General features: G+C 43.5%; 1 protein-coding gene across 3 annotated transcripts in view; it reads right to left on the reverse strand.

Moving 5' to 3' along the window:
* The window catches only part of LOC140392761 (nuclear envelope integral membrane protein 1a-like), a 130,745-nt gene that overhangs the window by 35,774 nt on the left and 81,960 nt on the right, over positions 1 to 13,011 (reverse strand). For all 3 annotated transcript variants that reach the window (XM_072478387.1, XM_072478379.1, XM_072478369.1), the window contains exons 6-7: positions 10,980 to 11,082; positions 10,044 to 10,269 (exon numbers count right to left, since the gene is read on the reverse strand). In XM_072478387.1, the coding sequence (XP_072334488.1) occupies positions 10,044 to 10,269; positions 10,980 to 11,082 (329 nt within the window). The remainder of the gene's footprint in view (positions 1 to 10,043; positions 10,270 to 10,979; positions 11,083 to 13,011) is intronic.

Raw genomic sequence — 13,011 nt, forward strand, 5'->3', positions numbered from 1 at the left:
AACCCTATTTGCCAATGCCTTTTCATGACCCCTTCTAGCCCTCCTGACTCCTTGCTTAAGTTCCTTCCTACTTTCCTTATATGCCACACAGGCTTCGTCTGTTCCCAGCCTTTTAGCCCTGACAAATGCCTCCTTTTTCTTTTTGACGAGGCCTACAATATCACTCGTCATCCAAGGTTCCCGAAAATTGCCGTATTTATCTTTCTTCCTCACAGGAACATGCCTGTCCTGTATTCCTTTCAACTGACACTTGAAAGCCTCCCACATGTCAGATGTTGATTTGCCCTCAAACATCCGCCCCCAATCTATGTTCTTCAGTTCCCGCCTAATATTGTTATAATTAGCCTTCCCCCAATTTAGCACATTCATCCTCGGACCACTCTTATCCTTGGAGAAGGAGGTGACTTGGATACTTGGATAGTGCAATGCAATGGAATCAGCAAGAAATAGTGACATTGTATGTGTTTGACAAGTTACTTCATCTCGTCTAAAGTCATAGTTTGTAAAGTAAAAACCAAGATTGTAATTTTTTCTATACTTGTTTAAATTTCTAAAGGAATGGGAATATATTTAAAACAAAGTTTGTGTGTAAATGTTACGTAACACATCATGTTCAAATGAAATTGTTTTAATTTTCAGTAGTAAATAGCCAAAAAATTGGAAAAATCAAGTATTGGAAATAAAGTTTCAAAGTAAAAAAAAAAGAATGCTGGCCATGACTAGCCTTTAAATATAAACAATGGAGTCTTTCCACCGGTGGCAGGGAGGAGGTCATGCGCCCAGCACGTACACTATACTTCTGTGCTTTGGGTACAAAATCATAGAGGTGAGATTCTTCCATTTTGTATCTGCCAGTAAGCAAGTAACAGGACTGTGTGAAGAACTGAAGATGGATTATTTTGTATTAAGGAAGGGAGGGCCAGAGACACAAACAGGCCAGGATCTTACAACTGAATTTGCTGGTGAGGGCTTCTCAGGGAGTCCATGGTAGGACAAAGCAGTGCTGCTGTAAGCTGTATATAGAGCCCAGGGCCCCTGGCAAACAACTCATTAAGAAGAAACTTAAATTGGGAACAAAGCTGTATAAAGATGGTTCCTTGAGGTATGGCTTTAATTGTGCCAACGCAAATCAGGATGCAAAGCCCATGTGTGTTATATGCAGGGAAGTATTGACAAACAAAAGTTTGAAACCGTCAAATCTTCAAAGGCATTCGAAGACTAAGCATGGCAAGTTAGAGGACAAACCTCTTGATTTTTTTCAAAGGATGCAGCGAGAACTTAAATCGTCAGCTGAAGTCCTTAGCAGAAATGTAACATTGAATGTTGAAGCAAGGGAGACCGTGAGGACCAAGCAGGCTCACCTGTCGCATTAAAGGTAAGCAATAATAGTGTGTTGCAGCGGTTGGCCAGCGTGGGTCACTAAGGTCGGTTGACATGAACTTGGGCCCCGAAGATCAGTCAGTTGGCAAAAGTGGGTCCTTGGAAAAAAAGTTTGAAAAACGCTGCTCTAAATTGTGTGCTTGCGCTGGAAGTCCCATGAAATTCATCTTATTGCTTGAAACATTCAAAAATAATGTGGGCAGTGCAAAAATTGAATGAGCTTTAGACAGTTTAGTTCTGCAACATGAAATATTTGTGCAGAGGAGAACCATAAATCAGCTTGCACCTCATGACCAGAGTATTGGCCCAGATCTCGTGGTCAGCAGTGATGCTAGGCTGATCAATGCTGACTGCCAAGATCTCTGTATCCGTATCATTTTGTATTCTATCAGCTGAAACTACAGCTTTCCATTGTATCAGCAACGCTGCCATATATGAGGAACACTGGCAAGGGGTGCAATGAAGACAACGTGTTCCCCTTTTACAACATAATCTGCTGTAGTCAGTTAAGTTTTCAACGGTCTCAAAGATTTTCCAGTGAGCAACGACGCCGGTGAGCAAGGAGCGTGACTGGTAGGGTCAGGTGGCTGACATTCAGTTGACACGGAATTGGGGTGGCGGGGACCAGTCGGCTCAGCGTGGGGATGTTTGGGGGGGGGGGGGGGGGGGGGTGGGTAAGTTGCCTTGGTGTGGGTTGGAGGATGATAGTTGGGTTGGGGTGATTATTTGGTTTGGGGGTTGATTAGTTGGGTGGGGGATTGGGAGGAGTTATTAGTTGGGTCGGATGGGGTTTATTATTTGGCATGGGGGGGGGGGGGGGGGGGTTGATTACTTGGGTCTTTGGACTTGATGGGTTGAGTTCACTGAATGACCCCCATCGGAATTTTAAACTTTCTGAACAATTACAGCTCATGTGCACACACCACGACTTTCTCAGGATTCCTAGACATAGAAAATAAGAACAGGAGGAGATCATTCAGACCTTCAAGCCCGTTCCGCCTTTCATTATGATCATGGCTGATCACCCACCTCAATAGCCTAATCCTCCCCCCCCCCCCCCCCCATATCCTTGATCCCCTTTGCCCAACTAAGTGTTTCTTGAAACCCCCAACTACTTTCTGTTGTAATGAATTCCACAGGTTCACCACTCTCTGGGTGAAGGAATTTCTCCTCATCTCTAGGCACAATAACAATGTCATTTCAGTGCCCCATGGAGGAGGCAGTGGTGTAGTGATAATGTCACCGGACCAGTAATCCAGGGGCCCAAGATAATGCTCTGGGAGACATGGGTTCAAATTTTGACACAGCAGCTGATTTGTTGTAGTTGTACTGGAATTTTAAAAATGCTAGTCTTGGCGACAGTGTCCATGAAAACCACTGTTGATTGTCCCACAGACCAGTCACACCTGATGTAGTATCATACTTTACAGACAATGCCCCAGACATGACCGCCAGCTAAAGGATGAAGTCGGATCAGTACTGATGAATGAGTGCTTCATGTTGAGAGCCACATGGAAGAAGCACAGAGGAGGCAATGGCACAGAAAGTACTCTGGGTGGGGAATTTCAGTGTGCATTACAAAGAGTGGCTCGGTAGCTTCACTGGGACTTGTCCTACTCAGTCAGTAAAGATCATAGCTGCTAGACTGAGTTGGCAGCATTTGGTGAGGAAACTAGCAAGGTCTCATCCTCAGCAATCTACCTGTCACAGATGCATTTGTCCACGATAGCATTGGTAAGAGTTCTGACAAAAAGACAAGTTCAAGACTTCCTGGAGACATCCATGATCAAAGAACTGGCACATGATTGAGTTTGTCATCAATCCGATCTGGAGACCAAGAGGATGCCCTCATTACCAAAGCGATGACAAGTGCTGATAACTGCTAGACAGACTACTGCCTCATTTGCTCCTCTATGTCTATCAAACTCCACCAGAAGCAGCGGAAGATGAAGAAAGATCAACATCAAGCAGCTTCTGGTGAAATATGCTAGTGCACTTCCAACAATGTCTTCTCCATAATCTACAAAGTGTCCATTCTAATGGAGTGGAGGAAAACTGGAAAGAGCCAAGACCGCCATCATCTCAAGCTGTGAAGAAACCATCACGATAAGTACACAAAACATCAAAACTGGTTTGACGGGAACATCCAAGACTGCTGGCAAAACAACATAACCAGCAAGGCAAAGAGGGGAGCTCACCAACTAGTCATGGCGGACGTACAAAGAAGAACTAGGGAAATCAAGAACCAATGATGGACTGGGAAAGCTAAGGAGTTGCAGCTCCTCGCTGAAAAGCATGATACCCAGGGCTTCTTCAGTGCCACATCAAGGCAATATATGGACTCAATAACCTAGGCCTCAAACCAAGGCGGATGGAAGCTTCTTGAGAGACAGAGACAACATCAACTTTCGATGGAGAGAACACTTCAAAGAACTCCTAAACCGCTGTACAACTATAGATAGGTAGGTGTTTGAGAAAATCCTCCAACTCCCCATCAAAGATGATCTTGGACTCACACCAAGCGTGGATGAAGTCGAAGCAACCATTAAACACATGAAGAATGGAAAAGCCGCAGGGGTGAATGTGATTCCAGTGGAGATTTTCAAACATGGAGGAGAAGAGATCATCGGTCATCTCCATCCGCTGTTGCTGAAAGTTTGGGACAGAGAAGCAATTTCTGCCAAACTCAGGGATGCTGTCATTGCCGCCATCTTCAAGAAAGGAGGCAAAGCAGATGATGGGAACTACCAAGGAATCCTCCTCCTTTCCATTACCTGAAGATCATCGCTCAAATCCTCGCTAACCACCTTCTCCCCGTCTCTGAAGAAATCCTTCCGGAAAGCCAGTGTGACTTCCGACCAAACCGTGGAACAGCGGATATAATTTTTACTGCTCGGCAATTTCAAGGAGAAATAACAGTAGCACCATCAACCACTCGACAGGCCCTTCATCGATCTGACCAAGGCTCTTGACTCAGTCAAATAGGGAAAGTGCTATGGAATACTCAGTCAAAGGCTGGCTGTCCAGAGAAAATCAGCAACCTCCTCCGACTCCACCATGACATGGTGTCGGCGACAGTCCTCACTGACAGAAATGAGACAGAAACTTTGGAGGTAAAGACTGGAGTCAAGCAGGGATGCGTCATCGTCCCCACCCTTTTCTCCATCTTCACCACCATTCTTCATCTTGTCAAGAGCAAGTTTCCCAGTGGAGTGGACATCGTCTACAGGATGGACGGAAAACTTTTCAACCTCAACCGGCTGAAATCCAAGAAAAAAGCGACACCGACATCACTTGTGGAACTTCAGTATGCTGATAACATCGCCATCTCCACTCTGAGAAGAAAATCACCAAGCCATACTGGACACCTTGGCAGAAGCGTATCACACAATCGGTCTCAGCCTCAACTTTAAGACTCAAGTCCCATAACCCAGGGAATGATCCGGTCTCTCCCTCCATCAAGATCAATGGAGAAACCCTCCACACGTGGAACATTTCCCATACTTAGGAAGCCACCTCTCCTCGAAGGCTACATCGATGCGGAGATCCAACATTCTATCCAATCCGCGAGTGCCTCCATTGGAAGCCTAGGAGTATTTGACGACCCCCATGATATCCATGTTGACACCAAGACGTGTACAAGGCGATCGTGCTCCCAACTCTTCTGTATGGCTCAGGAACCTGGACTAGATACAGACAACATCTCAAGGCCCTGGGGAGGTACCATCAACACTGTCCGAAGTGGATTTTATGCATCAGCTGGGAGGGCAAGTGTACTAACATCAGTGTCCTTGAAGGTGACTAGAGCACCAGCATAGAGGCCATGATCATCCAAACCCAACTCCGTTGGGCCGACTATATGCTTAGGATGTCAGTGTCCTGACTATCAAAGCAAATTTTCTTTTCTTCTCCCAGCACAAGGAAGACTTCCGGACAAGAGGACAAAGTGAGCACTTCAAAGATACCATGGAAGGCTTACCTCAAGAAATACAACATAGGGCAGCAACGGTAGAAATAGCGAGGGGATGGGTACAAGAACGCGGCACAGATTGGGTACAAATGGAGGACGCCTCCTGTAAAGGAATGACCTTCCGGGCCCCAGCTACAGCAGCGCTCCCATCCCACTCAACAAGATACACAACGAGCCCAGTGGTAGCGGCCACGCTGAGAACGTGGACGCAGCTGAGACAACACTTCGGGATAACTAAAATGTCCCCCTTCTGCGGCAATCACAGATTCCCCCCAGCCATGCTAGATACCACCTTTAAAAGATGGAGACGGGATGGGGGGCAAACTGACGGTCAGGTACTCCGACGTAGGGCACAGACTGGCGACACTGGACGAACTGACGAGGATGTGGAAACTAACAAAAGCCCAGGAAATGAGACACCTCCAAATAAAACACTTCCTCCCCAAAGAGACAGTAGGGTACCCCGGGGCCCCAGAAACCACACTACTAGAGGACCTGATAGGCACAAGCAGCAAGAAGGGGGGAGGGGCTATGTGGGAAAATATACGGACATTTACTGGATAGAGCTCGAACACCACTGGACGAGACCAGACAAAAATGGGAGGCCGAACTGGGGACAAATGGTAGGGTGGGGACTCTGGAGCAAAGCACTGAGTAGGGCTAACTCCATCTCCTCCTGTGCAAGGCTAAGTGTAATGCAGCTCAAAGTGATGCAGAGTGCATCTGACCAGAATCCAAATGAGCAGGTTCTTCCTGGAAGTGGAGGATAAATGTCAACGGTGCCAGACCAACCACATCCACATGTTCTGGGCTTGTCCCAAATTTGCTGGGTTCTGGGCAGCCTTTTCAGAGACAATGTCCGAGGTTGTGGGGGTGAGGGTGAAGCCATGCCCGATAGTGGCAATCTTCGGGGTATCGGAGCAGCCAGAACTACACATGGGGAAGGGGGGCTAACACCCTCGCTTTTGCTTCCCTAATCGCACGCCGGAGAATCCTGCTCGGCTGGCGATCGGCAGCACCACTCACCTGCAGACTGGCTCGCTGACCTTTCGGAATTTCTCCACCTGGATAATATTAAGTATGCCATCCGAGGGTCGGACGAAGGTTTCCTGGATACTTGGGGGCGGTTTGTCGGCCTGTTCCAAAACCCGTTGAGGCCAGCACCGAGGAATAAGATAAGAACAAAAAACCAAGATAGACCAGGAACCAAAGGACTGCGCAACCCGGGGTGGGAAAGGGGGGGGGGGCCCTTTCTGTACAATGAAGTAAATTAACGCGGGTAAGAAAAATGTGACGTATAGTTACAATTGTTTATAAATATGAGAAATGCGAATCAAAAGATTTCCAAAAAAATCTCAATGGGTTTTCTCCCAGGGATGGGAGGTCCCTGTTTACCACTCCCAAAGCAAAAATTCAGCCCTTTCAGCATGAAAGCTATGTTACAACAGTACAGAGCTCTGGTTAGACCCCACTTGCCTACTCAGTAATGGGCAGTGCACCTCAGGAAAGTTAAATTGGCCTCGGAAGGAGAGAAACCCAGATTCATCAGAATGTTTCCAATGCTAAGAGGATTACTTTGGAAGGACTGGTTGCATAGATGAGGCTGGGAGAAATTGGTGACATGTTCCCCCCCCCCCCCCGTGCAAAAATAGGTTAGAGCAATGGTGTTAAGGGTTAAGGAACCAAGGCTGGTAGATAGAGTCAAGATATATATCAGTCATAATCTATCTGAATGTGGAACTGACTCAATGAGTGGGATGACCCACTTTTGATTCTATGATAGATGTCCTGTGATTGCATATTCTGGCCCATTGCATTTAAAAACAATTCACTGTAAGCAGTGACCCTTATTTTAATCTATTATGCTTTGACTAAATCTTCAGATTGCCTAATTCTTCCTAGTCATTTATTGCAGGGTTCTGTGGAGAGTTTGGGCACAATTTTAATTTTGCCATTTAGGAATGCATCGACTGCAGCAATGAAATGGGAGTACTACAGGGTCTCTTTTCACTTTAAATGCGGGCAAATTTAAAATTAAATATATTTGCACCCTCTCATCATAAAGAGGGTGAGACATGCATTTGGCCTTGTGAAATATGCTGACTATGTACTCAAAAACGGCAACGTTTTACTCTGAATAACGAGAGGAAAATCTCATTTTTGACAAGGAGGGAAGGTGGTTTTCAGGTGAGCAAATCAAAAAAGGGGTGAGGAGGTAAGTTATAAAGTACTTCTGGAAATATTTTTTTAAAAAGCTAATTTTGTAAAACACGTGTTTTTATGTTTTCAATATTTTAAGTAATGTTCGATTTAATGATTAGAAACTTACCTTGGGGTATATTCATGCCATAAATTTAGCATTCGTACAGACTTGGTATATTGCACATCTAGAATTCAAACCAATATGGAACGTCTCTACGGCAAAATAGAATAAGATGCCCCCCTGCCTGGACTCACATTAGATTTTGATTTTAGGATGAGTCCATATATACTTTATATGTTTAGTTTTTCAGATGTAATGATTGGTGTTCCACAGGAGTCGATGTTGAGGCTGCTCTTATTTACCATAGATGAGGAAACAAGAACATTTACTGATAAAACCAAATTGGAGCATTTGGCAATTTATGACAAGAATTGTGAAGACTGTAGGGAGGATAGGGTAGCAGTGCTGGCATATAGTAGCTAATGTGATTAAATGTGATTGAATCCACACATTTTGGAAGTAAAAGTAGAGGAAAGAAAGACACCTCAAATGGAGAAAATAGCTGTAACCCTTGATATGCAGGCACTCATGTCATTTAAGGAGTAGACAAGTAGATAAATCCATATAAAGACAATTAAGCACTTCATTTTGAATCTAAAACTACCCAAGTACAAAAATAGAGATAATTTATAATTATCCGACATTGGGTGACAGATTTTGTCATCCTATAATAGCAAGGATATAAAAGCAATGCAAACAATACAGCAAGGGTTCCGTACAATGGCAATTGCGGATGACAAATCACAGGAATGAAGATGCTCAGGAAGTTAGGACTTCATTCACTAGGAGTGAAGGTAGAGGCTGTTCAACAGAGTTCTTTTTTGTTATTATCATGAAAGTCCTGACAGATTTTTCCATTAGTCAGTGAGGCAGTAACTAGAGGGCACTAACCATGAGGAGAAAGGGAGATTTGGCAAAAAACATGCTTTTCACAGAAGATGGTTAGACTACAGAATTAGTAGCAACAAATTACTGTTAAAGAATCTATAAATTGGTCAGACTATTCCGTGAAAATCAGGAATATTACAGGGCACCAAGATGAGTGTACAGGTGCCTCTTGTGCCAAAAATACATGTGTTGACATGTTGATCCAAACGCTCTGCTTCAATACATATGTGTCATTGAAATGTGCCACTCAAAGGAGGTTCAAGTTTCATAATCTCAAATTGGGAAATCAATACTTTGGAAACAGCAACTGGCACAAAGAACACATCTACAAGAAAAATTCAAAGCCTCTTTGCCACTTTATTGAAGAAAATGATCAGCAGTAACTAGCAAGGTTAATCTGCAATATAGGGTGAGATTCTCTAGCCTTCCCGCAGCATGTTTCTCAGCAGCAAGTGGGGGAGTTGGGGGTAGGATACCTCGGGGGTAGGATCAAATACCTCGGGGGTAGGATCAAGTCTTGCCCAGGATCAAGGACTTCGGGAGTAGAAGTTTGACCCACTGAGAACTGCCGGCAGCTCTTCATTGCTCAGCAGCACCACTGGAAGATGCTGACTATTGGCGGTACTTTATCCACCTGAGGGCTAGAATCTACAATGGACACAGGCACAGGTGAGTGATGGAGGGAACGGAGATGCGGGGGTGGGGCGGTCACAGGGGAGGGGAAATCGACCACAAGGGCAGGGGCTGGCTCTCAGAGGGCTCCCCCTTCCCAATGCCAGGTCTTTCAATCATTTGCTGAGTGCCATTGAACGAAGGACCACCCACCCATATCCCTGCATCCCGGGAGCCCAACCCCGACAGAATTTGCTTGTCTGACTCCCCAAATGGCAAGCCCTTGCCTATTCGGAGTGAATACCAACAGTAGCAGGATGAGGCCCTTAGGTGGACATTAATTGCTCACTTAAGGACCTCAATTGGCAATGGGGCAGGAAAGCTGTCCACAGGTCTTGCCACTGTGGACTTATCAGTGGTGGAAATACAGCAGGGCTCCCACCTGCCACCCTCCCAACTGATTAAATGCCCCTCTGCCACCAAATTCTGCCCTTTGTCAGATCTGTTGAGATATACGAATATAGAGTATTGCAATCAAAGTAATTGATGCAGCTCCTTCATGAGGATAGCATTACGCTTGGTCTAATTGCATGCCAGCACTCACTGAAAAGGTTCACACGTGAATAATAGTTACTTACGCAAGATACTGGATGAAACCTACACCTGTGCAATCATTTTTCATTTAAGTGTGTCAATGCCTTCAAGGAGGAGATAAAGTAGTATGTTGTAGGAGAGTAAAATAAGGGTTTTGTTTTTAAGTGCATCACATGAAAGTACCACTTGATGTGCAATTAAAAAAATAAAATGACAAAAATTTCTTCAAACATACATTGTACATTTTATGTACAAACTATAGTACTCAATAGTTTCTTTCCACTTGTGCAATAAAAACAAGCCATTAAAAGCACAAGACATTAAAATAATACTAACCTGAAAATGAATTGGATCAAATTAACTGGGTGGTGAAGGTTGTTTGCACATAACAGAATGGCAATAGCAGTATAAGCACACTGACTGCATGTAACACCACAGTATATCAACACCAATGCTGCCAACTGTAAGGTCCACGTGAGCAGATTTATACTACGTTCATTTGACAATGGCCCATGCCTATGGCAAATGGCATAACTAAGGCAACCAACCACAAAAAGGTAACCTGTTGGTAAAGACAAAATATTAGAAGCTGGAAGGCTATCTAATCAGATTTTACACTTCATGGGTGGGATTGTTCATCTTCCCAACCGCATGTTTTTCAGCAGCAGGAGGCGGCATGTCATTCGCTGTTGATGGGAATTCCCATTGATGCCACCTCACGCTGCCGGAGAATTCTGGCTCATAGATGTATCAGCAAAGTGGTTGACTTTAAATGCCCTCTGCAATGGTCTAGCAAGCCACTCAGTTCAAGGGCAATTAGGGATAGGCAACAAATGCTGGCTCAGCCAACAATGCCCACATCCCATGAATGAATAAAAACGTTAGCACAACAAAAGAGTTAATAGAATATACTGCTGAAAAAGAGACAGGCTGTTGAAACTTTTTATCGTGCACTCATCAGGGCAGAGGAAAGAATGTAAAATTTCACAGGGAGCAACAATTTACACTTCATGGAAAAAGGGTGCTGTTGGCTGGCAAGTTGAATCGATTGTCAACTGTATTGTCATGGCGAATGAACCGACGAACTATTATGCCGCACCCATCTATTTACTTTAATAAAGGAGCAAGGCCTGGACATGTTCTTTTTGTTTAAAAGGGCCAGTTCCGATGTCTTCCTCCCCCACCCCGCCCAAGTAATACTCCAGTTCTGTACTACCAAGTGACTATTTAACAGATGTGAAATAATAATAAAAAAATTACAATTGCGCTTACCAATTAAATACTTCCTAACTTGGGATAGGTTTACAATACTTAAATATATCAGGAAGACGGAGGCCGACCAACTTGGAATCTGTAGCAACAAGAATGTTCTTTTCTACAAAAAAAAGCAACACTGTATTTTATATTATATAGACAATAAATAGAAAATAAACGCCAATGTGTCATTATCCATTTCTGTATCTACCTCCCTCATACATTCTCTTTCATCTCAATTCCATACACAACACACAGCACAGAATGAATCAATTTCAAGATTAGAAATAAACATGGCACTTCTGGCATATTACCATATTTTACAGTTAATATTTTCTTTGCAAAATGGGAAAAATTAACTGCTCCAGGAATTCCTTTTTAAAATAAATAAATTTAGAGTACCCAATCCTCTTTTTTCCACCAATTAAGGGGCAATTTAGTGTGGCCAACCTACCTATGCTGCACATTTTCTTGGGTTGTGGAGGTGAAACCCATACAGACTTGGGGAGAATGTGCAAACTCTACACAGACAGAGACCCGGGACCCGGATCGAGCCCGGGTCCTCGGCGCCATGAGGCAGCAATGCTAACCACTGCGCAACCACGCTGCCCTTGCTCCAGGAATTCCTAACCAGTTTTCTCAATATAAGAAAGTCGACACTCGTTCTTTATTGCCATCCCCCAGATTCTCTCCCCTCCTTGCTATTTTAAAGACCCTCCTGAATGCAGTGTGGCTCTTGGATTCCATCTTTCACATCTCTGAGATTTTCTTCTATGCATTTAAAAAAAAAAAATTGGTCTCTTTTCTATGTCTCTCAAAACTCTCAAAAACCTTAACTAAAAGAAAACATGTACAAATAGAAAATCATTGCAGAAACTAATAACGAACACATATCAAACCACATGTGTCAGAGTTACTCCTGTCTAGTTCTGAACTGTAGATTACTCTGAATAATCGCTTCGTCTCTGATATACATTAAGGAAAATTCTGTTTGAATAAACCATTACTTTTCTAAAATTGTGATAATCTCTTAAGAATATCAGCTTCAATTTGCAAAAAAAAGCATGGAAGTGCAAGTGAAACCTCTGGTGGATTTCTTTCAACCAGTTGTGTGAGCACTTTTTTCAACGCTGCCTGATGATATTTTAATTTCATGAAGACTGCAGATTAGTCAAGCAGAAAACATCACATGAAAATAGCACCAGCAGTACTGTGATTGATAGGAAAATATTCAAAGCACGAGTCAAAACCCTAAACTGAAAATGCTTTTTGGTTGAGTGAAGAAACTAATTGGCGCACTGTACGAGGTGTTTGTTTTAATAAAGCTGGCTTTAATTCATTAGAGTTTGTGAATTTTTGCTTTTCTTGGAAATGCAATTTCCAACCTATCGATCTACAGCTAAATAGAGAATCAACAGACTGGGGTGGGTTAGGGAAGATGCAATTACTCCAATACTGATAATGTAATTCATGGAGAACGCATGGAAAATGCTAACACGTCACAAAATTGTCTAGGAAATGTCTGTCCTCCTTCACAGTCTTGGAACTTCAGATATATGTGTATTAAAAAATTGTTATGATCACATAAAAATGCAAATTTATTTCTGTAGCAGTGAGACAGCATGGGAACAAAAAATGTGCTATCAGTTAGTGACACGTGAGGAAATGCATCATAACTCACTGTCACCCACGATATAACCCCCATTCCAATGTACCAACACACAATTGTGCTTCCTTACATTAAACTTAAATGCATAGGAAGTGTGCTTATTTTGGAGGAGTCCAGATTAAGGGGCCGTAACCTTAAACAGAGACATGCAATTCAGGAGTGAAATCAGAAAGCACATCTTCATAGAATCTTCAAATGTTTACAGCACAGAAGGAGGCCATTCAGCCTTCCATATTTGTGTTGGCTCTGCAAGAGAGAAGGCTAGTGGAAATCTGACACTCTCTTCCACCAGAAAACTGTTGATGCCAGGTCAATTGAAAAGTACCAAATTGTGATTGTTAGATTTTTGGTTGTCAAGGGTACTAAAGGTTTATGGGGTAA

Source organism: Scyliorhinus torazame, chromosome 2, assembly GCF_047496885.1.
Source record: "Scyliorhinus torazame isolate Kashiwa2021f chromosome 2, sScyTor2.1, whole genome shotgun sequence".
In the NCBI taxonomy this organism is placed as follows: Eukaryota; Metazoa; Chordata; class Chondrichthyes; order Carcharhiniformes; family Scyliorhinidae; genus Scyliorhinus; species Scyliorhinus torazame.